This window comes from Dreissena polymorpha, chromosome 4, assembly GCF_020536995.1.
Source record: "Dreissena polymorpha isolate Duluth1 chromosome 4, UMN_Dpol_1.0, whole genome shotgun sequence".
In the NCBI taxonomy this organism is placed as follows: Eukaryota; Metazoa; Mollusca; class Bivalvia; order Myida; family Dreissenidae; genus Dreissena; species Dreissena polymorpha.
Window position 1 is genome coordinate 21,876,545 of NC_068358.1, and position 27,584 is coordinate 21,904,128.

Consider the following 27,584-nt stretch of genomic DNA (forward strand, 5'->3'; position numbering starts at 1 on the left):
GAAAAGAGAAATTGCAGCAATTAGTCGAAACCGACAGCGCGAACCTTAAAAAACATAGTTGACTTTCGACCATAAATCTGGATTGCTTTTGGAGCATGGTAAATGTTCAGTTTTACTGTTTCCTCACAAATATAATAACTACAACGAAAATGTGCGAATCTGAAACATTTTTTTGTAATTTTGTCATTTTACCAAAACGTGAAAAGGCCCATTTAAAGTTCTCTGTTAATGGAGTATTTCATTTGTAATGTAAATGGCACACTTTTAGATGATGGCTGCTCAATTAAATTATTTGAGCAACAATTAATCTCATCAGTGTCATCTGACATGACAAATCCAACCAGTGGTTCATAAGTTATCTATTGGAAAATGTGATCACACCTTACTAATCTAATCAATATCTTGGGAGGTGTAATGATTACACCTTCACAGGTGTACAGTCCAGGCTTAGAGGGTGTAAAGACTAGGGGTGTAAAAACTGGGAGGTGTAACGACTTGATAGGATACTCGGGCGTTAAGAGAGAGAACCTGTTGCACAGCAATCGAATTATCGACACCTCCATACATAGCGATTTTGCCAAATACACAAGATTGCGTAGCGTTAAAATCATGATTTAACGCCATTATCACGATGCAAAGGGGGAAAATATCACGGTTTTCGGTAATTTTAACGTTTTCGGTATCATGTCTTCATATTGTATAATGCTTCCGTTTATAAACAGGAATAACATGCATTTTGTAAAAAAGAAATAATTAATAAATGGCATCATTTAAATGCGCGTATCTATTCATACCCGTCGACAACGACGCCAAAATTAGTCGACAACGATGCCAAAATTGGATACAACAACAACAACAACTGTAATTTTGGCATTTGTAAATTTTGTATAAAATATTGTGATTTCCATGATTACAGTATTTGTGAAAAATATGTTGCTTAGATGATAACATAATTTTTTTAATTATTTTAAAAACTAACAAATTGACAACGTTTAACTCATTTTGAAAGTTAAAAGTTCTGGTTTAATCAGGTATGGCTTGTTCTCATTGAGTCGTGGGTTCCCTTTGTGTCGTGGTTATAGAGATCGCGTGAAATCACTTGAAAGAACGTTCACAGGCGCTGCAGTTCGTTCCGGTAAAAAGTATGACAGAATCGGCGTTCATTTTACAGATCGAAAATGCGTCAAAAACAGGTAAATAATTCAATTAACCATAACCCGATGCATTTTTATACACAAATAAACACTATTTCTACCCTTATATTGTTTCTAAGTAACACAAAATCCCCTATTTATGAGTATTTCCCATGTTACATCGTCTGTTGACATTTTTACACAAATGACGGTCTGCGCATGCGCGAAGCACTTGCTGTAAACACACTAAAGTTTAGGTCACACTCAACAACTATACTTTCCGGATTGCAGTATTTTCCGGATGTTTAAAAAATATTTACTCTTAGTCTTGCCAATTGGTATTCCCTTGGGTCGGCAATTCTCGCGGTATTCTATTGATGCTTTCGGAATCCAGGCGGTACTTTAATCGGTAATATTACAGAGCTCCAGATAAGGGTCGTATTTTCGTAATTACGAATTATTTTCAAGTCCGTTACGTATTTATTTTAAAATCTTGTCGTACCATTAAGAATTACAAAATCAAATTACGAATATTATTTTTACATCGGTTCGTTTTGATTTTAATTGAGTTCTTTTCGCGTATTAAAGATCTTTGCGGTGCTTATATAGAATGATTATCGGGTTTGTTTAACAAAGCGCATTTTTTCCAATAAAAGCGGCGTATACAGTCGATCTGTCTAAAAACAATGGCGGTGCTCAGAGAGCGTCCTAAAAAAACTGCAAAGCGTCCAAAAACACGCTTTTAACATATTGTACACAAAGTAAGCCGAAGTTAAATGTTTAGAAAGACATTATAGAAAAGATCTTATACGATGTTGTATGTTCAGTTGCCGACACAGTCGGAAAAGCTAAACAAAAACGCGACACGACGGGTCCAACAGGGCTTGCACTAAGCGGCGTACGGCCGTATATTACGCCCGATAATTGTTTCCATACGCCGATAAAAAAAAACGTGACGTCCACTGTACTTCCTTAAAATTGGTCATACGCCGAAAATAGCAACCCGTGACGTAAGCTGTCGATTAAAATAACACTTCAATCAACACTGCTTTCTGCCGACATGTGTTTTGCACACGTCTCGATCAGTCTAAACTCCGCCTCCTTATATTTGCTACCGCCCGCAGGTGATTAGCAAGTTTATTGTGTGTTGTTTATCTTACGGTTACACAATTTACCCCCCGCGCGAATCGCAAATCGACCGTGACAAAGCAGTCGCTTAAAATTGGTTGCTTTAACAACACACTCGTGCATCTGCGCGTGCCATATGTTGTCTAATAATTAGGAGAGTTTTCTCAGTTTGTTAATCCACCGATAATTACGAGTAATAAACATCCAAACTTAAACACACAAAAAAAAAACATTGAACGAGTGGAAGGGACAAGTCCCGTGGCTAATCGTTGAAAAGATTGAAGGGGAGACCCGTTTTAAATGTGAAATATGTAAAACTTCATCTAAGGCATGCAATCTAAACACAATTTGGGCATATGAAGGTATTGGAAAAATAAAATTGTATAATACTGAAAAGACACTGTTGAACTCGTATAAATAAAGTTGCTAGTATGTTTATTTTGATTTTTTTTTGCATGAAAATAACCATTATTATTTATTTTTAGGTCATTTAGAAAAAATAAGAATTATTTTCCAAAACTTATTAGTAACGTTAAGAATAAAATTTCAGAGTTAAGAATTCTTTTTGATATCTGGTAGTAATTTAAGAATTTCACAAAACCTTATCTGGAGCTCTGTATTAGCAACATAAACTTTTTGCTTTTATTTATAAACACAATCAGATAAAACTAGATGGCATGTCTATCCATAGTATCCTTCTTCTTCTTCTTCCATTAATTTACAGGTCCCCTCTGGGGCAATTTCATATCGGCCATCTTAATGAATACATACCAATTTTGGGTGTGAACAAATACAAAAACATGCATGTGTTATATCTCCATCTATTAAGTCAAATGTGTATTCTTGGACATAATGAAAACTGCATTTCAATCTGCATTGTTTTCTACATCTACATGTGTACATCATAAGTCGACTCAATCACACTTGATTATTAATTATTATTATTAAGGGACGGGTGGTGCTAGGTCAATAGAAAGATTAGAAATTATAGGATAAATAGAAGAGATTTGATAGTTCAAAGTATAGAGGTAGTAAAAAGTTTAGCCAGCCTCGTTTTCACCTTTTTAACCCAGACCTCTCCGGTTACAGTAGCCACGGCCGGCAAAGCATTGGGAATCACTAGGGGTTACTTGGAGCTGGCAGGGCTTAACACTAACTTTTTTTTCAACTAGCCCATTCGGGCTTGTTAATGCAGAACCTACTAGCCCTGACCAATCTTTCATGTGCCCTGACCCAAGTATATCAAAACCTTTATAGTTATCATTCAACTTGTCTTTTCATGTGCGTAGAGATGCGCAATTATGATTCAATAATTCTTATTAGCTTGCCTTACTAATGCTAATGAATTCAATATTCATCTACTTAAGACATCTTTTTGTAATCCTAACTCCATTTCGGGAGAAATTTCCTTTTTTTCCCTCATACTTTTTCTTACTCTCCTCCTTCCCTTTTCTTTTCTTATCTGAGGAACCCCCATCCCCACCCTTTTGGAATTATAACGTTTTTTTATCGAGAAAACACGTCACTATGAGGAAACCAATCAAAAACCGTATCTAGCGGTATTCCGTTTAAAAATAGGTACTGACGTGTTTTACCAGGAAAACTGCCAGGAATTTTCTGAATTATCGGCCTCTTTTTGATTGCAATCAGGGGGTTCCAAATCTATTTTGAGATACGATCCGTTTGTTGTCTCTGACTTCACTCTGGGATTTAATTGTCATCTGATCGTACTGTATTAAGATTGTTGCGTCTTTGAAAAGCTTATTTAAAATGCAGTTTATTGATATAGAACACATAATCCCTCCCAAAATACACACGACCGGTCGGGCATGTTCCTGGGACATTGGCTAGCCGGACCTAGGTACAGGCAGTGAATGCCGTTCGGACATGCCTTAGTGTTAAGCCCTGGCTGGGCACCTAACAGTGATTAAGGAAAGCCCCTGCTTGAAGGATACCAAGTCAGGGGCCTCTGCGACTGTCGCCGCAGGAAGGCAGTGTTTGACACTAACTAATACAAGGACTCCTAACTTTTGAAATTTAGGAGTCCGGACAGATTTCAAGGAGTCCAAGAATTAAGACATTCTTAATATCATATTTTCGTCGAAAATCACTTGTCAATTGACATGAAGCCTTATCTATGATCGCTCTGCCCACTAGAATTGATCCACCAATCAGCGATCGATTAATCGGGCGCACTCGTTAGCAACGACCTGTCCGCCATTTTCTAGACAAGCTACATGTTTAGGTTCACTTTTATTCCAATGAGTTTCTTTTGTTTTCCTCTTTAAAAAACGATTCAAAATGGTTAAACGGTGTCAATGGGGATTATGTAACTCGGACAATAGATATCCTGAAAGATTAGTTGGTGACATTTAATTTATATGGTTTCCAAAGCCGAAAAGAGATCTTGAGAAGTGTAAGAGATGTATAAATACATGCGGTCGTCACCACGAACAACTGAACGTCAACATTGTCAAAGACAATTATAATATATTTTTATCGGATATACTAGCAGATTTAAATAGTTTATGTTATCGATCTGATTATCACATAATATTTCACTTTTTTTTAAATAGTTTTATCAGTTACTAGGTCAGAAGCGAGGTTCATCTGCATTACTTAAAGAGCAATAAAACCCAGCATGAAGCCTAATTCATGCTGTGTTTTATTACTCTGACAGTAATGCACTTAATTGACATCATACATGTTATTTGAAGGTGACATGTGATATATTATCTTATTAACGGTATCTACACATTTGCACTCATGTGGTGTCACCAATAAACCCTTTAATCCACACTAGGAGCTCGAATGCCTAGATCTCATTTTTTAAACGAGTTTTGTTTATTTTGTTCGGATTAAAAAACGGAAATGAAATATGGCAAAAACGGTGTAAAAAGGGTTAATGCTACTCTGACATTTGGTATCCAGAAAGATAAGTTAGATGAATTAAATTTATACCATTTCCAACGCGGCAATGCCGTCTTGACAAGAGCTAGTGGAAGCTTCAAGAATTACCGAGATCCCCTTTATAGAACATTAATTTATTTCACAAACTTGAAATGTCATATAAGCAATAACTAAGCTTTATTAAGTATGTATTATGTCACGTGTGCATGTAAAATAATTGAGAATTTTGGTGCCCAATTCGTGTAACTTTACGAAATCCCCGTTAAAAATCGCGTTTCTGTGTGTGTCAGAAACAAGTGAAAACCATTTTGTTATCATTTTAATAAAGACGTATCGATAAATGCTATTGTAAAAGAGTTCTTATTACTGATATTAGTTAACCAATAAATGCGGTAACTTCGGGGAAGTCGGTACCTGCGCGAGCGTCTGATATTGGTAGCCTTATTAATTTATAATAGCCTGACTGTATTCCATTTCGTACAACGCTAATTTTATATAAGACAATGTCCAAACTTACTGTGTTGTTTTTGCGCTTTAAATTATAGTGATTGATAAATGTCCCATAAGCAATGTTTAATATGATTAATATCACTTTAATACGCAATAACATGTGGGATTGAGGTACCCACCCGGCGTTAGAAAGCGCGTAAAACTTCACCGAATTCCCAGTTATAAAGCGCTATTTCGAGTCAAATACACGGATAGGGGGGAATGTTTCGGTAATAATTTTGTTAATAACACAGGTAAATACCGGTGAAGTGTTAATTTATTGCAAATACCACCATTACACGTAATAACGGGTTCGATTTCGGTAGGCGCGCAAGCGTTTGAGAGCGTGTTTAATGCACCGATTCACCCGTTATAAATAGCTGATGTTCTCTTTAATCGTATATTTTTTGCATTTGCAGAATAACTAAATGTCATCAACCCCTTAACAAGTGTAATATGGTGTTAAAACATGTCCATAAAATCATCCGGAATATCGCGTAAATCTATATGCAGTCTATAGGCAAAGAAGCCATTTTGGTGTTAGCTTGTCTAGGTTTTCTTCCCGCTGAGCCACGTGATTAAGTGGGAGGAGCGATCACTGATAAGGCGTCATGTCAATTCATGAAATGTTGAATTTTTATTGTATGTTTTTTTCAGATCGAAGTTGTAAGTGACTGCTGTTCAATATATGTTATATCACATTGCAAAATATTTAACGCATTCCAGTTTTATTTAAGTTAATAATTTACTTAATTATTTTAAGATTTGAACATATACTATTTTCTATTATGCATTATGACGGATTGATTAACATCGACATTAGGGTAAACAAAATTCTCGGAACCTTCTGTTTTGTTAATGTCATTGTTAATCAATCACATCGTAAGGGTGTAACCACCCTATATCTCTCATTGCTTTATAAGTTTATATATATTCTTATAATATTTTCAAGAACGTGGAAATTGGGTAAAGCAATATAATTTTAATTTTATTTTAATTTCATCATTGGGTTTTTAACCAGGTTTTTTTAACCAGGTTTTTCGAAGGAAAAAACTGGTTATTAGATTGGCGAATGCGGGCGGGCTGGCTGGCTGGCTGGCTGGCTGGCGGGCGGGCGGGCGGAACAAGCTTGTCTGGGCCATAACTATGTCGTTCATTGTCAGATTTTAAAATCATTTGGCACATTTGTTCACCATCATTGGACGGTGTGTCGCGCGAAATAATTACGTCGATATCTCCAAGGTCAAGGTCACACTTTGAGTTCAAAGGTAAAAAATGGCCATAAATGAGCTTGTCCTGGCCATGACTATGTCATTCATTGTGAGATTTTAAAATCATTTGGCACATTTGTTCACCATCATGGGACGGTGTGTCGCACAAAAGAATCACGTCAATATCTCCAATGTCAAGGTCGCCACGACTAAAAATAGATTTTTTTAAAAAACAAACTTACAAAGGGGGTTAATTTTGTTTATTCATTTCAAAAGTTCAGTTTGAGTTTTCTCCCTTTATCAGATTTTTTGTTCACAATGAAAACCTGGTTTTGTGACAATTTTGTCCCTTGTTACACCATGAAAACATGTTTAGATAATATTTTTTTGCATGCAAAGCACAATTTCCATGAGGGTTACACCCTGTTGCCATCATCAGTCTCTTAAGTAACTTGCCACGATTTTATTGTTGAGGAGTACACAGTAGGAACCGATTAGTGTGGTTAGTATGACAAACTGCAATAAACCACGGAAATCTTCGATTGATAGTGACACAGGTCATTCACACTCAAATGATTCACAGCTGGTCCCATCTTCAGTACCTTGGAGGCCATAAAACTTACAATGTGTAAAAATTTCGGGTATTGTTATGATTTTTACAGTAATGAGAAACTGTTTGGCAAAGCTAGTTTACTACAGCGAAAAATATCAGTGAAAAAAAATGGCCACGATTGTTTCATAGTTTGCATGTTCCCCTATTACTACACGCACGGATAGTGACAGGGAACCAAAATAAATAATTTCGGATTCTTTTGGTTTTGTCCATGTGTTCAACCAGAATGATTTGTGAAGCGCCCTTGGCCCCCCCATTTTGTGGAAAAAAGAGTCGCTAACTGTTCAAAATTGCGAAAAAATGAGTAGCGAATTTCTGAAATTGTGAATATTTGAGTCGTGAACTTTCTAAAATTGTGAAAATTTGAGTCGCAAACTTCTTAAAATTGTGAAAATTTGAGTCACGAATTTCCCAAATTTGTTAAAAACGACCATTTTCACAGAAGGCAAAAAAGCCCTGCTTCTGAAAATTGAAAAAACATTAACTTTCATGCATTTCTTGAGGGGGTTTAAGGCAAAATACTATGAGGAGAGCCAATTAAACTTAATTACGCCTAAATAGGTAGTTGTACGTCTGTTCAACAAATGGTGGAAGTCACTTGGACGTCCGATAATCCACATGTATACTGTTTTCTATACATGGGACGTACAAATCACAACAGTTTATCTGGTCATTCACTCTGTTAACTGCGCTCCGCGCTTAATAGCAATAAAAGCGTAATAGATCACTCACTGATAAGAGATATTTGAGTATCGAATAACAAAGTCACATTACACAACCATGTATGCTGACACAGATGCACCATGAGAAATTCTAGGGTAACTTTTCAGTCGCCAAACTGTGCTTTTCAGCGTCCAAATGGTAACAAGAATGCGTATAAGGGCAGAGTTAACTCGGGATCATTATTTTTTATCAGTCTTAAAGTAAGCGTTTATCACAGATTGATTTCCAAGGAATCACACGTTTTAAAATTTATGTTATATCCAACGGTAATTAAACAGTACATGAAAGACGGTGTCGGGTATCATCATCACACCTTTTTACCGTAAACTCTTACTTAAACAACAATTGTTGCTTATGAGAAGTTAAATGCAAATGGTGAGCAATTAATTACTTATGGCGAGTAAGTTGTGAAAACAATACCCGTTTCAAATTGTATGCGGTAACCATTTAATTTCAGTAAAAGAATATTCTCTCCATTTATACAAGTGAATTACACAATTGTCTACAGTCACGTGATAATATTATTTAAGTCCCTTTGTACACTTCTGCTCCATTCAATGTACATAATGCCATGTAAAACCTGTGTTTAAATAATAGTGCGAAATTGTTGCTGACAGAGTAAAGTTCTACGCATGGAACACATGCGTGTCAAAACAGGCCATGTGCCATAACTAAATATAGACATGCAACTCGGTATATGTTGTTCTTAAATTGAAAAAGTACATTGGTATTTAATGCACACAGTATTGACACATTGAAACTATAGAAAAAAATCGTAAATTTACGAATAACAAATTAAATAAAAGTCGCTCATTGATTGCATGGTCATTATAACCAAATATGAACAGTGCTAGATGCTCGTTCATCGCATCAATTGATTAACACATGTTCATTGGGAATTATCCCATTCAAACATTCACTTTTTATATGCGCTTGCATAAAATGGCGGACATTTGTGTTTATAAAATTCTGAAACACATTAGTGTCAATACTGGTTATATTTTGGTTTTGAACATTGAAATCCCAATTATACTGGATTATAGGGTATTGGATATTGTTGGAACATGTATGTATCCTGCAATCAACACATACAGTAGGGTTTACTAAAAAATTCATTGAAATAAAATTGGGACTTTCAAGGACGTCCAAAATTTAAGGCTTGGAAGTCAGGACTTCTAGCTTTTGAAAGCTACAATGTAGTGGAAGCGCCCAATACTATGAGAATAAGGGATAATGAGCAAATTAAAACAACTAACATGATTCGGTGTGCTTGCATAATAATATAAAAAGTTTCAAACATGTCAACAGTTAACAAACATGTGTAAGTTTTTGCAATGCACAAAGCCAAATATTCAGAATATAAAAATACACTAGCAACTATGTCTGGAATACTCTGCGAGATAGATCGTGTGTCTAATCAACAAAGTGTAATACAACGATTAACTCTGGAACCGCTGTAAGATAGAATGAATAGTCAATTAAAAACTTTGTTCGATTTGAAACTGTTTTGTTTTCAGTATTTCTTCACAAATGACAGGCAAATTGATGTTGGTACAAATGTATTGTGTTTGCATGGCTTTTTTTTTGATATGGGGAATTTAAGTGCCTGGCCATTTTGGGGATTTTTTTTTCGACAAAACTGAGAAAGGGGAAACCATTTCCAAAAGTAAGTTTGTCATTTGGGGACAATGGCATCATTTTAATGAAATTCTCTTTAGGGAATCGTTGCTCAAAAAGGAAAAAAGCCGTGGTTTGTTACGACGTATTAGGATGCTTAAACTAGATTATATCATTTTTATGCCCCCAGATCGATAGATCAGGGGTATAATGTTTTTGGCCTGTCTGTCTGTCATTCTGTCCCAAAACTTTAATATAGTAAAGTTTTGCAAAAACTTTTGAAATATTTAACATAGCAACTTGATATTTGGCATGCATATGTATCTCATGGAGCTGCACATTTTGAGTGTTGAAAAGTCAAGGTCATCCTTCAAGGTCAAAGGTCAAAAATTAAAACTTTAATATAGTAAAGTTTTGCATTAACTTTTGAAATATTGAACATAGCAACTTGATATTTGGCATGCATATGTATCTCATGGAGCTGCACATTTTGAGTGGTGAAAGGTCAAGGTCATCCTTCAAGGTCAAAGGTAGAAAATTTAAAATTTTAATATAGTAAAGTTTTGCAATAACTTATGAAATATCGAACATAGCAACTTGATATTTGGCATGCATGTGTATCTCATGGAGCTGCACATTTTGAGTGGTGAAAGGTCAAGGTCATCCTTCAAGGTCAAAAGTCAAAAATTTATAACTTTAATATAGTAAAGTTTTGCAATAACTTTTGAAATATTGAACATAGCAACTGGATATTTGGCATGCATGTGTATCTCATGGAGCTGCACATTTTGAGTGTTGAAAAGTCAAGGTCATCCTTCAAGGTCATAGGTCAAAAATTAAAACTTTAATATAGTAAAGTTTTGTATTAACTTTTGAAATATTGAACATAGCAACTTGATATTTGGCATGCATATGTATCTCATGGAGCTGCACATTTTGAGTGGTGAAAGGTCAAGGTCATCCTTCAAGGTCAAAGGTAGAAAATTTAAAACTTTAATATAGTAAAGTTTTGCAATAACTTTTGAAATATTGAACATAGCAACTTGATATTTGGCATGCATGTGTATCTCACGGAGCTGCACATTTTGAGTGGTGAAAGTTCAAGGTCATCCTTCAAGGTCAAAGGTCAACAAAAAAGCGGTGCATTAGGGGACATTGTGTTTCTGACAAACACATCTCTTGTTATACATGAAAAAAGCGTGTTATCAGAAAGAACTTTGAGCTATACATAAGTACTCAAAAGCTAAAAGCATTGAAGCAGAACTAGACCCAAACAATTCTTTAATCTTTAGCATTAAATAATAAAATAATGAAACAAATGGATATTTCTTTACAATGACTGACATATCTATAATAAAAAATCCATCTGTTTAAACTGATATAAAAGGAATTTATTTATGCTTTTTACAGTATGTAACATCTTTGTTTAATCATGTTGATATAATTGATACTACCCAACTATTTACTACAAAAATTGCCAATGTGATTTTTAATAAGGATGATTGATGGTCAGGTGGTGTTGCGTTTGTTGTGACCACTGGCTGCCTCCATTAGCTTTGGAAGTTCATGCATAAGATTTCCTTCTAAATATAGCACTACAGTACACTCCACGCGTTTTCCCCAAAAAACGCGCTCCCTCCGCGGGTTTTTTCTGCTAGCGAGTGTTCACGCGGCGTTGGAAGAGCGAGGTGAACTCGATAAAACGCGGCCGTCACTAAAACGCTTACGGATTATGCATACAATATAGATAACGTTGAAAACTGCATACGATATGAACAAAGAAGGAAATTGCATACGGTATGGACAAAGAAGGAAAATGCAGACGGGCTTTAATAAAATGGATTTAAATCATTATTTACACGTCACTAAGATGCGCAACACTTGTAAATGTGATATTTTATTAAATATAGTAGCATTATTATCCATTATTATCCATAGTACCGATAGTTTAATCAAAAAGAAAATATTTAAAACCGGTTGAAGTCCGTCGGTAATATGTTACGGGTGTAATTTTTCGTTATTTTTTCTTTGCAATTTCGCATATGTATACTATATACGATTCCGTTTAAAATAAAATAAAATATAGAAACGTTATCGCACACCTATGTGACTAAATTTGATTTTATTTGTGAATTGAAACCTCGAAATACATAAATGAGATTAAGGGCGACCCGAGTTTAAGCAACGTAAATTACTGCGCTATAATATTTAACAAAAAAAGTCGCGGGAATGTGTACATTACAAAGAGTTCACCGGTCCAGTTTTATTAAATATACATTAACGAATATGTTATGAGATTGTAAATGGTATTAAGAACCGAGCACGTTTTGCTATTGAGTGTTTTTCCCGATATATTGTTGAACTATATTAACTTAAATATAAGCCAATCGGCCTACTACAAACATTCAAGATATAATAATTAGTAGTAGTAGTATTCGAGTTAAGAGACCCCATGCTAATTAATATCCATCAATTTCCGCAACAATTATCAGTTTGATGTGACGATAATCTAGAATGTGTTACAAATGCTGTCGTTATTTAACAACTCGATTTGTATCTAAGAACAGAGTTTAAATGTATAAATAACTGTAAATCATTGTATTTATTATTTAAATAAGAACATAAATTAATTTTGTATATTACTCGCCGACGGGAATAAGTTAGATGTACATTGCTTATACATCTTCTCATTATTTATACACACACAATAACATTTATCTGTCAACAAAATAATTGGTTAGATTTACAGCCACTAAAATTTTAACACAAAAAGAGAAGTGCCGTCTGTTCGGAAGTGTGTAATGACCGTACAATATGATTTATTTGTTTAATAAAAAAAATATGGAGTAAGAATCCGAGCACCTAGGACTATAAAACAACAGAACAGCTACGAGAATTTAAATTCCAGTTAGAGCATAATTTGCTTTATGTTATAAGATATATGTATAATATAATATAACATTTTTAGCAGTATAGTTCTTACCCCGCACGTTTAAAACGACAGTCAATTTATATTTATTTAATGAAACAATATTAGAACGTTGGAATGATGATACACCGGTTAATAAAATACTAGAGACTCGATCTGTGAAAAGGGGTTTAATGTACATGTGCGTAAAGTGTCGTCCTAGAATAGCTTGTGCTGTCCGCACAGGCTACCCCGGTAATTAGGGACGACACTTTCCACATAAACTCGATTTTTGCTTAGAAGAGACTTTCGTTAAACGAAAAATGTCATAAAAGCGGAAAGTGTCGTCCCTGATTAGACTGTGCGGACTCCACAGACTAATCTGGGACGAATCTGTACGCACATGCATTTAAACTCATTTTCACAGAGCGGGGCTCATTATGTATTTGCTAATATTTATTTCAAATGTTTTGAATGTGCATTTTCCTGTTGCTCATATGGAATAATAAATATAATTCAAAGTTTTCAAAGTATATCGGCAAGCAAAACATGGTAACTAATGGAATAAGGGCATACTCGAAATGGTAAAAAAATATCTTCATGTATCTACTTTAAAACGTTAAGCATTTGGTGTAAACTTTTATGTAAAAATGAGATAATTAAATAATAACTTGATAGAACAGTATCTTATTAGTGTTCACAGTTTACAAAACAATAACAATTTGTAATAACTTGTGAGCTTACTTATAAGAGAATGTCACAAATATCAAACAAACAGTAGTCTATACGATAAATCATCGTATATTGTGAAAAAGAGTTGTTGAAAAATCTCCAGTATAGGGTCAGTAACATAAAGGTGGGATTATGATAGTGCTAATGATAATACTAATAATGATGATTATATCAATCACGGTGATAATGATAGTGATGATTATACAGCTAGGAAGGGCAAATAGTACGATAACACTGAACATGAGGCGTGGTGCCTAAGTCATAAGTCTACAAATACAGTTCATTTTACACGCTATGGCATTTCCTATGTATAATACATACATGCACATGCACTTGTGTAGTGATTAAAAACTATTGCAATATCCGTTTCAAAATTGTAGTATGATTGAACGTACGTAGGTCCCCATACTATAAATAGGGTACTCGCCCATCGAACGTTTGGGAAGGTAACCGTAGAGAAACGTTTAAGCGATTAAATAGTACGATTATACGTTTTATCGAATTCAGTTCATAAAATTGCTAAACGCTAATGTGTACAACTCTTTATGATAGAAAAAGTTTTATAAAATTAAACAAACATCTATATTATAGAACTATTCCGACAATTCGTAGAAATTCTGATGGGTATTTAGGCCAAACAATGTTATTAATTTCCACTTACATATACAAAAAGTAGGAGAGATAGGTCGTTAACTTGTTTTTACTATTCAATTGAATAAGAATTATTTATTAATATACAAATGACATGAATTCAACTTTCAAATCTCTGTATAATCTCTTTCGTCACTTGTTGGCAAATTACAATTATTAAATTTAGATAATATGATCGCAAAATATACAGCTGGTTAATTAAGTGTAATAAGCAAAAATGATGAAAACTTAACATGGAATACCAAAATAAACTTTGGGGTTCGTTAGGGAACCAGTAACTTGTTAACCTCTTATACTCCTCGTAAAATTAGTGATAATTGATGTTTTTTAGGGTTCACTAGAAATAATGTTTTATCTGTCTAATTTGCAAATGTAATACTTTATGTGTATTAAACTTATTATAAACGTAAATGTTACCATTTGATATATGTATATAAAGTTGTAGTGTGTAATAGTAAAAGTAATTACCAATAATTGTGGCAAAAGTAATTTTCATGTACCTTATTTTGATCCAACCTTAAACGATATGTATCTAGTGTCTTGTATTATTTTAATACTATTTTAATACCCGATATGTATCAAAAATAGACACAGCGTTTTTAAAGAAGACAGATAAATAAGCATGAGATCTATCAAATTCAACAACAACATTTATTTCAGCAATGAAGCTTACAATAAAGCTTCTAGCATACAATAGTAAATGTCTGTTTTTAGATATATTCCGTAATGGAAAAAAATACTGATTGATAATGCTACAAAAATCAAAAAGTAAACTCACTGATCGCCTTCCCTAAATAATTCTGTAATTGTTGTTACTTCGAACTTCTGTTTTGAGAAATAAAATTTTGTGAACTAAATGCTGTTACAATTTATGTACTGTTTTATGTGGCCTGTGAAACAAATTAAAATATATTCTGTTCTGTTCTATAAATATACCTCTGGATCAGTTGATTGTATTTATTATTTGATAAAGGAGTCAGCAAACTATTAAAATAAAATTGGTAGATTTTTGCATAAGCGTTTACACGCCAAATTCGATTTTTTAAATACACGGAATAAAATTCTCATTATATTATTCATTTGAAAATGAGCAAATAAAGAAATATAGAAATGTAATTATAATTGTATATTTGGTAAAGATATTTCATTCTCCATTTATGTAATACCACTTATGATGTTGTGGTTGTTGTTGTTATAAAGCCACTTGTTTACAATGTATTTAATATAAGAGAGACGGACATACTTTATTAACTTATCGTGTTAATCAGTTTTCAAAAATACAATTTGAAGATCAGACGCAATGGAAATATCGATTCTTTAAGCATTCTTACGTGATTTACATATCATCAAATATTTTATGAAAATATTAAAGTAATGTAAAGCTGTGTGATTTAAATCAGAATGAAGATGTATAACATATTCCTGTCAGTTGATATACTTTACAAATGCTTTTATTTGCCTTTATATATATATCAGCAAAAAGAGTTAATTAATAAAGTATCAATCCTGTGTATTATCTCCGTTCATTGAAAAATACAGCGTCAATAAATGACAGACCCCAGCATATCCACATTATGTGTATAATCCTCATAAGCTCTCAACGGACCTACCAATGGGTTAATGCATTTTTTTTCCTGTGCACCTGTTAGTTTTGATCACCGCTGATAATGATCGCTGCTCTGTGACCACAGCATGATATCAATGAACGGGGATAATACACAGGATTGGGGCCAATATTGAACCCAATAAAGTACATTATTGTTGTAACTATGTACTGCATAGCTATTGAAGATTGCAAAATGGGTCTTTCGAACTGGGATTCATGTGTATTTTACTGTAAGGTAACTTCTAAATGATTTTGGGGTTTCAGATATAGTTTTATATTATAACAAAATAAGTAGTTCTTTGTCGTTTAAGAACATGTATACTACATATACAATATTATCACATTCTATATACACTTATACAATTACTATTGCCAATTCATGATTTTGCGATATGTTGTCTGAGGAAGGACATTTGTTGCACGCTTTAGGATTTTTGCATCCTCTTTAAGTATGAATATTTAGATTTTTGCATCCTCTTTGAGTTTCACAGTGAGTGATTGACTAACTATGCGATATACTTTTCGACGGTGTGATCGACTGACTGCGCGACTGTTTATGTAAGCGAGTGACTGACTGTAAGAATGTTTGAGGGACGGACTCACTCCGCGAATGAACATGCGATTTAATGACAGTGCGAGTTTACAAGTGCGCGATTGAATTACAGTTACACTGATTGAATAATTTGGCTATAACTTTTTTTCATCAAACGCCATAAAACTGATAGAATGTAAAGAATGTATGTGATCTGCCGTAAATTCGGATAATGAAAATATTGAGCCGGAGGGAACTCACTAATTGACTAACTGTAAGAATGGGATTGGACTGAATATGCGAAAGAAGCTGTGAGTGAGTGACAAGTGGGGTTACTAGATTAACCGAAAGCGCGCGCTTTCGGCATCGGTACCGAAAGCGCAAAAGAATTACCGAAAGCGCATTGAATATATGCGTCCGTCCGTCCCTTCTTCGTTAATCCGTCCGTCTGTTCATTCGTCAGTTCGCTAATCCGTCCGTTCGTTCGTTCCTTCGTACGTCCGTCCCTTCGTTCCTTCGTCCGTCGGTCCGTACGTTCGTGCGGCCTTTCGTTCGTACATAACATAACATGAACTTTGTTCAGTCTGTGCGTCAATGTCACCTATCAGCCTTATCGTTACTGTCTCTCATAACGCCTCACTATGGTGTGGTCTTATGTCAAATATATCTATCTTGGTCTGATGTGCAGATGTAGTATCTTTAAATGCGGCACATGCAATACAATAATTAATTCAAGCACGTACACTTAACAAAAAAACACGATATTTCTTTATTTCCGTTATCAGTTTAAAAATGATGGTATTACTAAACAGTAAAACAGATTAATGCACTTGGCCGCTAGATGAATAATGTTATACAATTATTCTGGGAAAATTTATTATTTCAAAACATGTTTAGTTGGTGATGTTATTCACGTCCAATAAATATATCAGTTCTTCTTATCAACCAGATGCCTGTTGTCTACTACTGTTTCTTATCATAATTGTATATATATAATACACCATCAGCGGCCGAGCGCAGAATACTGCGCTTGGCCGCTAATTTTTGTTGTGTGGATTGCATCAAATTAAAGGTCAAATTCCGATATTGTATTACAAAAAACTGCTTTTTTTTATAAATATATCAAGCACGTAACAAAAACATACGATATTTCCTTATTTAATGTAGCATTTTGCAAAAGTAAAGCGCTTTATATATAACCAGGTTTTATTATTTCTTTCTGGTTGAGTAAAAAAAAAATTATAACATATAATATGTGTGCATAATTTATAAAAAGAAATAAAATGAAACACTTGATGTTTTATAATTTTGTTAAGTGCGCGTGCCATTGAACGTTAAGTTAAGCGAGAGATGGGAATTAAATTACCGTACACATAATTAAGAACTGAAACTATTCTGTCAGCTTGATTTATAAATCATGTTTCATCGCGCCAATATATTCATTATTTCAAAAATTGTGTATAAAAGCAAAACGATTGAAATTATGTCCGAAACCCAGCTTTTCACATAAAATGACCTTGAACATAACGCCAGCAGACCCGATTGAATACACTCCATTTATTCCAATCAGGTAAATAACAAATACAATAATAAAACAGGGGAAGTCTACACTGTGTATTAGCAACCTGCTGTGATGATCCCTATCTTGTCAGCTCAATTCACAGGCACCTGGCTACCGTACTGGAAAAAAAAGGATTAACTGTCAAAATAACTGATTTCATTTATTGCTAAACTGTTGTGTACATTTAAAATTAACAACGAGAATGGATCAATATCACCGTTGCACATTTTTATTAATTTCACAGTAATCTGTTCTTTAAATAGTGATAGCCTAATGAAAGACGGCGCTAATAAAGAATAAAGTGTGAAGGTGGATATTGAGAAATAAGATCCATTTTCGCATGACACTGGCAGTATAGAATGTACATGTAGTCTTATATAAATAAAACACATTTAAGACATGGATAAAAGATAAATAAGACACATTTGAATCTCGCATTTCTTAAAAAAAAATAAGCACGTAGTCACAAATAAATAAGATACGTTTAAGAAACAGAAAAAAATATATATAACATACATTTGCATATTTCATTTCTTAAAAAAAAGCTCGTGAATCTGAAGCAATACATTTATTTCTGACACATTATTCTAAAAGTCGACAGACAACATAAGTTCAATGAGGGAACCACAATTAAATAAGATCCATTTTCGCATGATACTGGTCTAACGAATTTTTCAAACATTCAATAAATAGAGAGCAATATCTGGCTATCATCATCGAACCTAAATTTGGTTGCAATGGAAGTCAAAATTGATGTGTAATGTTTTGTTTTTCAACTTCTTGCTCCAGAAAATGTTTTGTATTTACTTTCTCCATGTACATTAGTTAGTCCGTTTTAGCGTTATGATTAACTCAAAAATAATGGTGAATTGAGTGTTAAAGATTTTTATCAAAGTTGTAACATTATGCAGTTCATAAGGAAGACGTTATACGAAATCTAGCAAAATAACGGCGCACAGACATTTCACTTAACAAACGTAGTAGGTGTACGTTTCGGCGGCTACTGCGTCTGACTGCACTAAAATAATAACAATGCTATCAAGCAATGATCGTAAAATTATATTTGTTAAAACACACACGGCAACATAAAAAAACGTCTTTTCATAATATGTAAGCTTTCCGAAACGTCACATTTCAACGTTGAAACTTCTAAAACGCAGTCAAATTTGACCTTGCCCCGGGGCTCACAAAAATGAAAAAATTCTTATATAAGGCCTATTTTGTTAAAACTTTCAAAATCTTCTCGTCCATAATCATTGGGCCTAGGGCTATCAAATTTGGTATGTAGAGACATCTTATAGTCCTCTACCAAATTTCTTCAAATTTTGCCCCTGGGGTCAAATTGGATCCTGCCCCGGGGGTCACAAAATTGAACATATGCTAATAAAAGGTCTTTTTTATTATAGTGTCACCCCTATTGAAAGGGCCAGCCAATTCGGCTTATGAGACACCCTTGCGTGTATACCATGTACCTCCCAACTCCTATCACTATGCCAGGCGCCAGGCGGATAGAAGTCGGTAACCATTCATGTTTAACGCTCACGGCTCACGAGCCGGCCATATCGTGAGTGCTAGTATAAGTGCTAATATAAGGCCTATTTTGTGAAAACTTTCAAAATCTTCTCGTCCCTAACCATTGGGCCTAGGTCTATCAAATTTGGTATGTAGAGACATGTAATAGTCCTCTACCAAATTTCTTCAAATTATGCCCCTGGGGTCAAATTTGACCCTGCCCCGGGGGTCACAAAATTTAACATATGCTTATATAAGGCCTATTTTGTGAAAATTTTCAAAATCTTCTCGTCCTATAGGCCTATATTTAAGTATTTGCACATGCAGAGAATATTTGAATAGCCTTTTTTCAGCAGTGGAGCGATACAGGGCCATCATGGCCCTCTTGTTGTATAGTATCAGGTACTTCGTTACAAATGTGTTTCTTTTGCCGTTGATAACTGAATTTGTCATCCGTCCGCAATAATAATAGCGCCTTCAAGCGTTCCATAAATAAACTGTGAAGAAAATGGAAATCTGGCTGGCTACACTTGGCGACAATATGGTTATAGATCTTTCACGGTGAACGGCAAACGAATTGAAAAGCGATTTTTTAAAATATCCAACAAAGGCGTCGATGATACCAGATTTATAAAACACGTTTTCAGGTTCACAAATACTGACTATAATCAAAAGACGGTAATTATGTATTACGGCCAGAGCGACGCTTATTTGGGACTATCGCACGGAAACCGGAAACGAAATGATCGCGAATAAGACAATTAAATGATTTTCACTTTTTCCATTCACCTATATTTATACTCAAACTGTTATTGTTATTGTTGATGTTTGCTTACAGTTTATACTTAACGATTGTTAGTAGCATATATTACAATATATGTTTGTACTGACCGTATATTTTAATAAGACATAAACTGTTGCTTGTTGTTTTTACAGCTTATTATTAAGTTATCTTTATAGACGAGTTAACGCGTGACGTCACACCCACCTGCAAAGTTTAGACTCCGCCCACTGGTTGGCAAAAGAGGTGCAATTTATATAAGCGCATAAAGCGAAGGTTGACGAAATCTTCGTTTTTAATGATAATCATGCACAATATCAAATATAATTTTACTAATTATGTCTGAATAAAACATTAGCATGCAAGGAAATGCATCTTTGGAACGATTATATTGTTGTTATTATTATTTGTTTTTACTGACAACGAACTCGGGAGTGGAACACAATCTAAGAGCTCGGTAGGCCTATGTGGTTAAACAAAAATCTCTACTTGGCACTTCATCGCGACCATTTTTAGTTAAAAACTTCTCAGAAATTGAAATTCTTTCAGAATAAATTAAATTTAATGAACGAAAACAAATAAGGATAAAAACAAACAACGAATAGGTCAATTGTATGTACGCGACATAGGGTAACTGATTTGAACCTTTATGTGTCTGGAAAAACTTACCTTCTTACACATTCAATAAATTCTTTTGTTGAATGTAATTGTTTTATTTAATTGTTCACACTAGTTTTGGCACTCTTTGTTGCAGCATTTATATCCCGGTGCACCTTTGTTATCACAAACCGATTATCTCGTTATGATCAGATACTGTCCAGACAATTACAAAGAAAACATGGGACCTATTCTTGGGCCCCTGCATAAACCACATGTTGCAGACGAGTGTCTGGTCAGTAAACATAAGTCACGATACCTCAATGTCATCTCTTGGCATATTGAGCAATCATTTAAGCCACATTTTAAAGCTAAAAATACTGATAAGTTAATTTTAAAATGAAATATTTTAACATTTTAACAAATATGAAGACATTTGTCGGAAATGTATTAACGGGAACGAGTGTATATATTTATTAGCCAGTTAAACTTAATAATACATTGTTTAATAACTATACATTAAAATATTGTGCAATTTTACTGCTATGCAATTAAGGTATTTAACAGGTACCGTCAAAAGTTAACTCCGCTATTATGTGTAAATATTGTACATTACTGCAGGGTCCGAAACACGATCATGAACATACGCAGTCACAAAAGGGGCCGTTAGATAAATTAAATATATGCATTTATCATAAAATGCTATATTTTTATCACTCCTTATTATATTTTTATCACTCCTTATTATAGAGATTTCAATATACATGCAAAGACAGTTAAATTTGCGTAATTAATATGCAGGGTTTTTCCATTTGTATGGTAAATTGAACTTATATTCATTCAATGTAAACGAAACGTAAATTCATTAAATGTAAAAGAAAATTACCACAATATTTAAAAATAGTACTGTATTCCGCTTTTTAGGGCTTTTTTATAATTGATTAAATGCACCTCTGACTCTATCGATCGCTGATGAAATAAAACACTATCCACACCACTTAAAATTATAATACAATTAATATATGTTTTATTAGTGTTTAAATATAATTTATTCAAGTCTTATTATCAGAAAGAATACGGCTAATTTATTGTTTTGTTTTGTGGAATTGTCAGTATTAAGTCTTCCGATCACGTTTACTCTATGCTAATAACTACTTCGTATTTTTATGAAGAGCACATTTTATTTGTGAATATACATTTATTTGGTACTAAATATGCTATATTTGCACTTTTTTTTTAAGAGTTTTAATGTTTATTTCGTTTTTATTATCAATTTATTGACTAAACAAAAGCCCTTTATACATGTTTTACGTTACTGTAATCAGTGTTTTGCCAACCAGTCAGTGCGCATGCGCGGAAAATCCCGAATGTAAACAATAACAATTAACTCGTCTATTGTCGATAATGAGCCTTTGCACACACTTTTTCGAGCCAATGTTTGAAACTTAAACGGAAAAAACGATCGCTTACATCTAATTTTACTTTGATTGTTCGTGTGTTCTGCTGTTAAATGACAAATGGTCGATAAAGTGAAGTAAGATCAACAAATAATACCCACTGTAAGAACGTGACCGTCGCGTTTAAACGTGAACTCAACGAACGTTTCTATTGTGGTTCGCGAACGTTATCTACATCGTATGCGTTAAAACAATTTATATCAATAACTGCATTAACCAAAATTAAAGTAATATTTTCATAAAATTATAATAGTTGATGACTTATTATGCATTTTTCAAAGAACAGAATTTAAAACAAAGTACATGCATTTTTCAAAGAACAGAATTTAAAACAAAGTACATTAAAAAAAATCTTCGTTTATATGTTGCTTTGAACCAAAACAAGAATCATTTGTGGCTCGGCACGAGATAAGGACACCACCATCTTGTCAAGAGATGACTTCTTCATTATAAAAGTGCAAAATCTGACAAATTAAAATCAGAAATTTTAGCTCTGACTTCTCAATAGGGACGAATTTGTGACACTTTTTATGTTTACTATTTAACACCGATTTTGATTAAAATCAAAACAAGTATCATGTGTGGCTTGGAACGAGATCAGTACATCACCATCTTGTCGAGAGATGACTTCTTCATTATACAAGTGTAAAATCTGACACATTATAATCTGAAATTTGCGCTCTGAATTCCCAGGTGGGGACGAAGTTGCGACACTTGTCATGTTTAGTCTTGGACACTGTTTTCGCAAATTTTGTCAATAAAAGCCAAACGATTTTATGATATGCAGTGCATGTAATGACCAACCTTATGACTGTAAGCCTCGCCACAAATGCCGTTGTAAATGGTTAAACTGCTTAACACATACATTGGGCCGCAAAATGTAACAGGCAAAAAAACATAATGATATCATGGATGAAATGAAAAGACAAATCCAGCGTATTTCATAAAAAAATAAGATGATTGAAAGGCCATTACATAACATAACAAGGTATGTGTTTGTAAAACACAATACACAATGTCCCCTTTTGAGCGATTTTGACCCATATATTTGACCTTTGACCTTGAAGGATGAACTTGACCTTTCACCACTCAAAATGTGCAGCTCCATGAGGTACACATGCATGCCAAATATCAAGTTGCTATCTTCAATATTGCAAAAGTTATGATTTTGACCCATATATTTTACCTTTGACCTTAATGTTTTTGTAAAAAAAGTGTGACATGTGCATAATACACCCCATTTAAAATCAATGGATGCAATGTAAAAAAGTACATTATTCACAGGGAGCTAGAGACAGACAGATTTGGAAACTAAAACAAGCAAATTCATTGACAATGTGTAAACAGTGCTGAGTGAGCATAGAATTTCTTGTATTCAAATGCTTGTGCAGAAACAACATAACATGTCTACATTATATTCCCTTAAAATACTTTATCATGCTTAAAATTCATAATTATGGATGAAAGGCTGATTAAAAAACAGACACAAGATATACATTTATGCCATTATAACCACATATTCACCCTTACAAATAAAACTGTATTTTTAAATTCTTTGATGAAAACTGACCTCTTAAGTCTTCAATTAAATACTTGATACCGGTATGTTAAAAAGGTCCATCACAAGACAATTACTGGGCAATACATGTATATAGTCCGTGTTACCACCCACACACAGCTCAAACTGACGGTTAGATGTAAATATGGTAAGGTAAGGTTGCACCAGGATCTGCCAGGTTCATTTGTGAAGATCTGCAGTGAAAATATATAACAATGACTGATAATTTATGACTGCAACGTTCCACAAACACATCAATACAGTGGTAACCACATGTTATTTTTCCCTGCATTGTTGTTTTTCTTATTGAACTTAATATTTGTAAAAATAACACAACACATTATTAATCAAATGATACACTGTTATCAACATGAAAATAAGATTTTTGTTTTGTACATAATTTATTTCTGTTCCCTCCAGATATGCATAGTGAAAAGAGCTAAGGCATTTTTGTTTAATAAATTCTGTTAGTTTTTATCTAAACATCCGCATACCATGGATAAGATAATCAATAAATCATATGTTGTTTTTACTAATGGAAAAAATAGAATAAATACTAAACACAAATGAGGTAAACAATACATGGTGTGAGTCATACCATACCTGCTAATTACAGTATAAGCACATCTTTTGGTACTATGTCATTATTCCCAATCAGTATGTTATGATGTGGATCAGCTTTGGACACATGCCCCTACATGTATATCATTGGAGTTCTTCACTGAAACAACAAGATACAGGCCTTAACAAAATTATTGCAAAATATATATGTGTGGTTTTAATTATATTTAAACATAATATATTACAAATAAAAAAATGCCCACACAAGTATTGAATCTGGTAACAATCTTACCAATATTCCAAAACATATGAGCAGACAACCTTTAAATTGTCTAAAACTGGAAACTATAGTCACTTAAGTGACCAAATTTGTGTTGTTCTACATTTTTTATTTCTATATTTGTTTTAACGAATCATTATCTTTGCGCATCACTGTTTTAATTTCAACTTGATCATAAACACTTAACTGACATTGATAACGCATTCATTAATCCTTTCAGTGGGGGAACCGAATTTTGAAGGCCTTTGCAAACAGTCTGGATCCAGATGAGACGCCACATAACGTGGCGTCTCATCTGGATCCAAACTGTTTGCTATTCTGATAGTATTTTTTGAAAAAAAAATCGAAGAAATGCTAATTGTAGAAATTCAGCAGACAACATTTTAGCAGACGACAAATTTCCCAGCATGTAAAGGGTTAATTCTGGTGTTACAAATAGAATTGTGATTGCTTACAGTCCATTACAGGATTGCACACAGATTTTTAACACAAATTTTATAATACATGTACAGTCAAGTTACCATTACCGGATCAGTAGCTTAATAAAGTTGTTCTGGTGAAAAGCAATAAATGTTTTGAGACTTCTTTTACATCAGTTTGATTAAATATTACCTTTGCTCACTGATTCAGCATATAGTCTTATTTTTAAACGCAGGCAAAATGTATTTGTGATACCTTTATTTCGCTGCAGAATTCATGCATTAACAGATCAGTTGTAGCCATAACGGATCACGTGATCGAAACCACTCAGGGGGCTTCTACCACGCTATTTGAACTGTCGAAACATGACCTGTGTTGTTTACAATGCCCAAATTACATTGCCAGTTGTAAATTATATTCATTTGTTTTTGTTATAATTGTTTTCTATATGTGATTGAAAATGCTGTGTTCAAAATATCATCCAAAACTGACAACTATTTATCGGGAAGCGCATTCTTGAACATGAAAGTGATCCTCTATGGGTAATGATCCGGTAATGGTAACTTGACTGTATCTACTACAACCCAATTCCATATTCATTTGACAGTCTTTCAGCTATCAATTGATCAATCATCTTAAAAATCAATAAAGTGAAAGTTGAAAACTTTGAGAAGCATATAAGCACTAAAATTTATCAAAGATGTGTTACTACAGTTGATGTCATTTTAAAATCGTATAATAAGAAATGATTTGACAGATAAATTGTGAAGCGTTTTAGATTTTGACAACTGTGTAACAGACAGAAATATCCGCTAAAATCGTCATTATGATAGCCAATTTTATGATAGCCAATACGTCTCATAAACACGTTATGATTGATGAAATATATTCTTTTTACATGAAATGTTTTATCCACATACTACTTCTTGAAGCAAACAAACTGAAAATCTATGAACAAATATACCTTGGCAAAATCCAGAAAGTTTATCCGAAAATTAACAATGTTGATCTGCCATTCCATGCCCTACTGTTTTGATTGTTATATTAACTTAGGTTAATCTACACCATAAAATATCAAAATAAAAAAGGTAAACATCAATATTTAAGTATCCATCGTGTATTTTTAACATCAAAAAATAAAATTAAAATAACTAAACCATAATAAACACCATAATAACGGACAGCGATTACCGTCTGCAATTTCCTTCTTTGTTCATATCGTATGCATTTTTCAACGTTATCTATATTGTATGCAAATTCCGTAAGCGTTTTAGTGAGACCCATAAAACGCTCGGCGTTACGCCGCGTTCGCTAATTCCCGCGGCGTGTATTACTTTAGGCTAGTCGGTAAATGCAGACACCTTCCGTTCTTATCAGTGATCGCCGCGCAACGCCGCGTTAGCAGTGTGCTACTGGGCATGCCAAAAAATAAAAACATTGTTATAATAAATTGTTTAAATACTGTAGTACATGTATAAAAAGATAATTGTATAGAAAATTAATACGTATAAAAATTATGTTTTTTAATTCACAGGTACGTCTACAATATGAATTAGTCTAATATAATACATTTGACAAATTAATATTTAAATCATAACACATACGACACAAGAATAAATGTTCCGTAAAATTTCCAAATGAGAATAATAATTAGTAATCCGAAACACACTACGATTTTTAATTGTAAACACGACGTTTACAAATGCTTCCAATATACAGTCATGTATATTTAAAAGCGCGCGAAAATTATGCTGCAATGTACAAGGTCAAGGTACAATGTATACTCCTGCAAAGCGTGCGTTGTATTGATTTTTTTGATACAAACTTTGTAGCGCAGAGAACATTGTTGATTTCGGTTAAAAGTTTCTTTGGTATTTATTAACGAAATTATATCGCGAATAAGTTGATATTTCCTCTAAAATAATTTCAAATCGAACACGCCGAATCTTTATCGTTACGGTATTTTAGTAGAGTAATTATTTTAACACTAATTGTACTGTAAACTGATTACAGAAGACATCTGGGCGGAACTGGATTTTAAGTGTTTGACGTTATGAAAACACGCAAAGTTTGTCTACTGACCTATTGTGTAGACTGCTGTATTCGGTGTTTTGACAAAAGGGATTAACATGTGTGAATGTCACTCTGCCGATTTGGTCCATAATTACTGGTAAACATTGTTTAGAATGTCGACGCAACAAGAATACAACTGTGAATATTAAATGCAATTATCAACTCAATAGTTACCACCTTTTAGCAATCAATGGAATAACCTACAAACAAAGAGAAAATCAATGCATTAGCGAGCAGAGAATAGACTTTGTTCCGACAATTAAAACCATTCCTTATGCATTCGTTGAACGTGTTTACTTGAGTAAGTTATGCCTTTAGACAGGAAGCGGCTTTTCTTTGATTACGTCAAACTGTCAATTCACACAGATTTGCGAGATTTTTAGGGTCCTTGGTCATTTGTATACATGTTCATTATAGAAAATCACCTGCTAACATGAAAACTTTGGATTAAATTATCAAAATAAAAACAATGTTGCAAACTGTGTTTATATTAATTGGTAAGTATTAGTTAAAAGACGACGTTTTGTGTGT

At 33.7% G+C, this 27,584-nt stretch overlaps 1 protein-coding gene and 1 long non-coding RNA gene across 3 annotated transcripts in view; one reads left to right on the forward strand and one right to left on the reverse strand.

Annotated features, from left to right (window-relative positions):
* Nucleotides 1-852: 852 nt before the first annotated feature.
* Nucleotides 853-27,584, forward strand: part of LOC127877871 (uncharacterized) — a 48,636-nt gene continuing 21,904 nt past the window's right edge. Inside the window, exons 1-2 of one of the 2 annotated variants that reach the window (XM_052424172.1) lie at nt 886-1,031; nt 1,408-1,542. In XM_052424172.1, the coding sequence (XP_052280132.1) occupies nt 1,511-1,542 (32 nt within the window). In that variant the 5' untranslated portion in view covers nt 886-1,031; nt 1,408-1,510. Of the gene's footprint in view, nt 862-885; nt 1,032-1,407; nt 1,543-27,584 lie in introns of those variants that run through there. The other variant, XM_052424173.1, reaches the window with a different exon arrangement.
* On the reverse strand, nt 23,776-26,135 carry LOC127877894 (uncharacterized). Its single transcript, XR_008048653.1, has 3 exons — nt 25,945-26,135; nt 24,323-24,440; nt 23,776-23,913 (listed from the first exon to the last, which is right to left on the reverse strand). It is a non-coding gene; the product is annotated as an uncharacterized LOC127877894 (long non-coding RNA).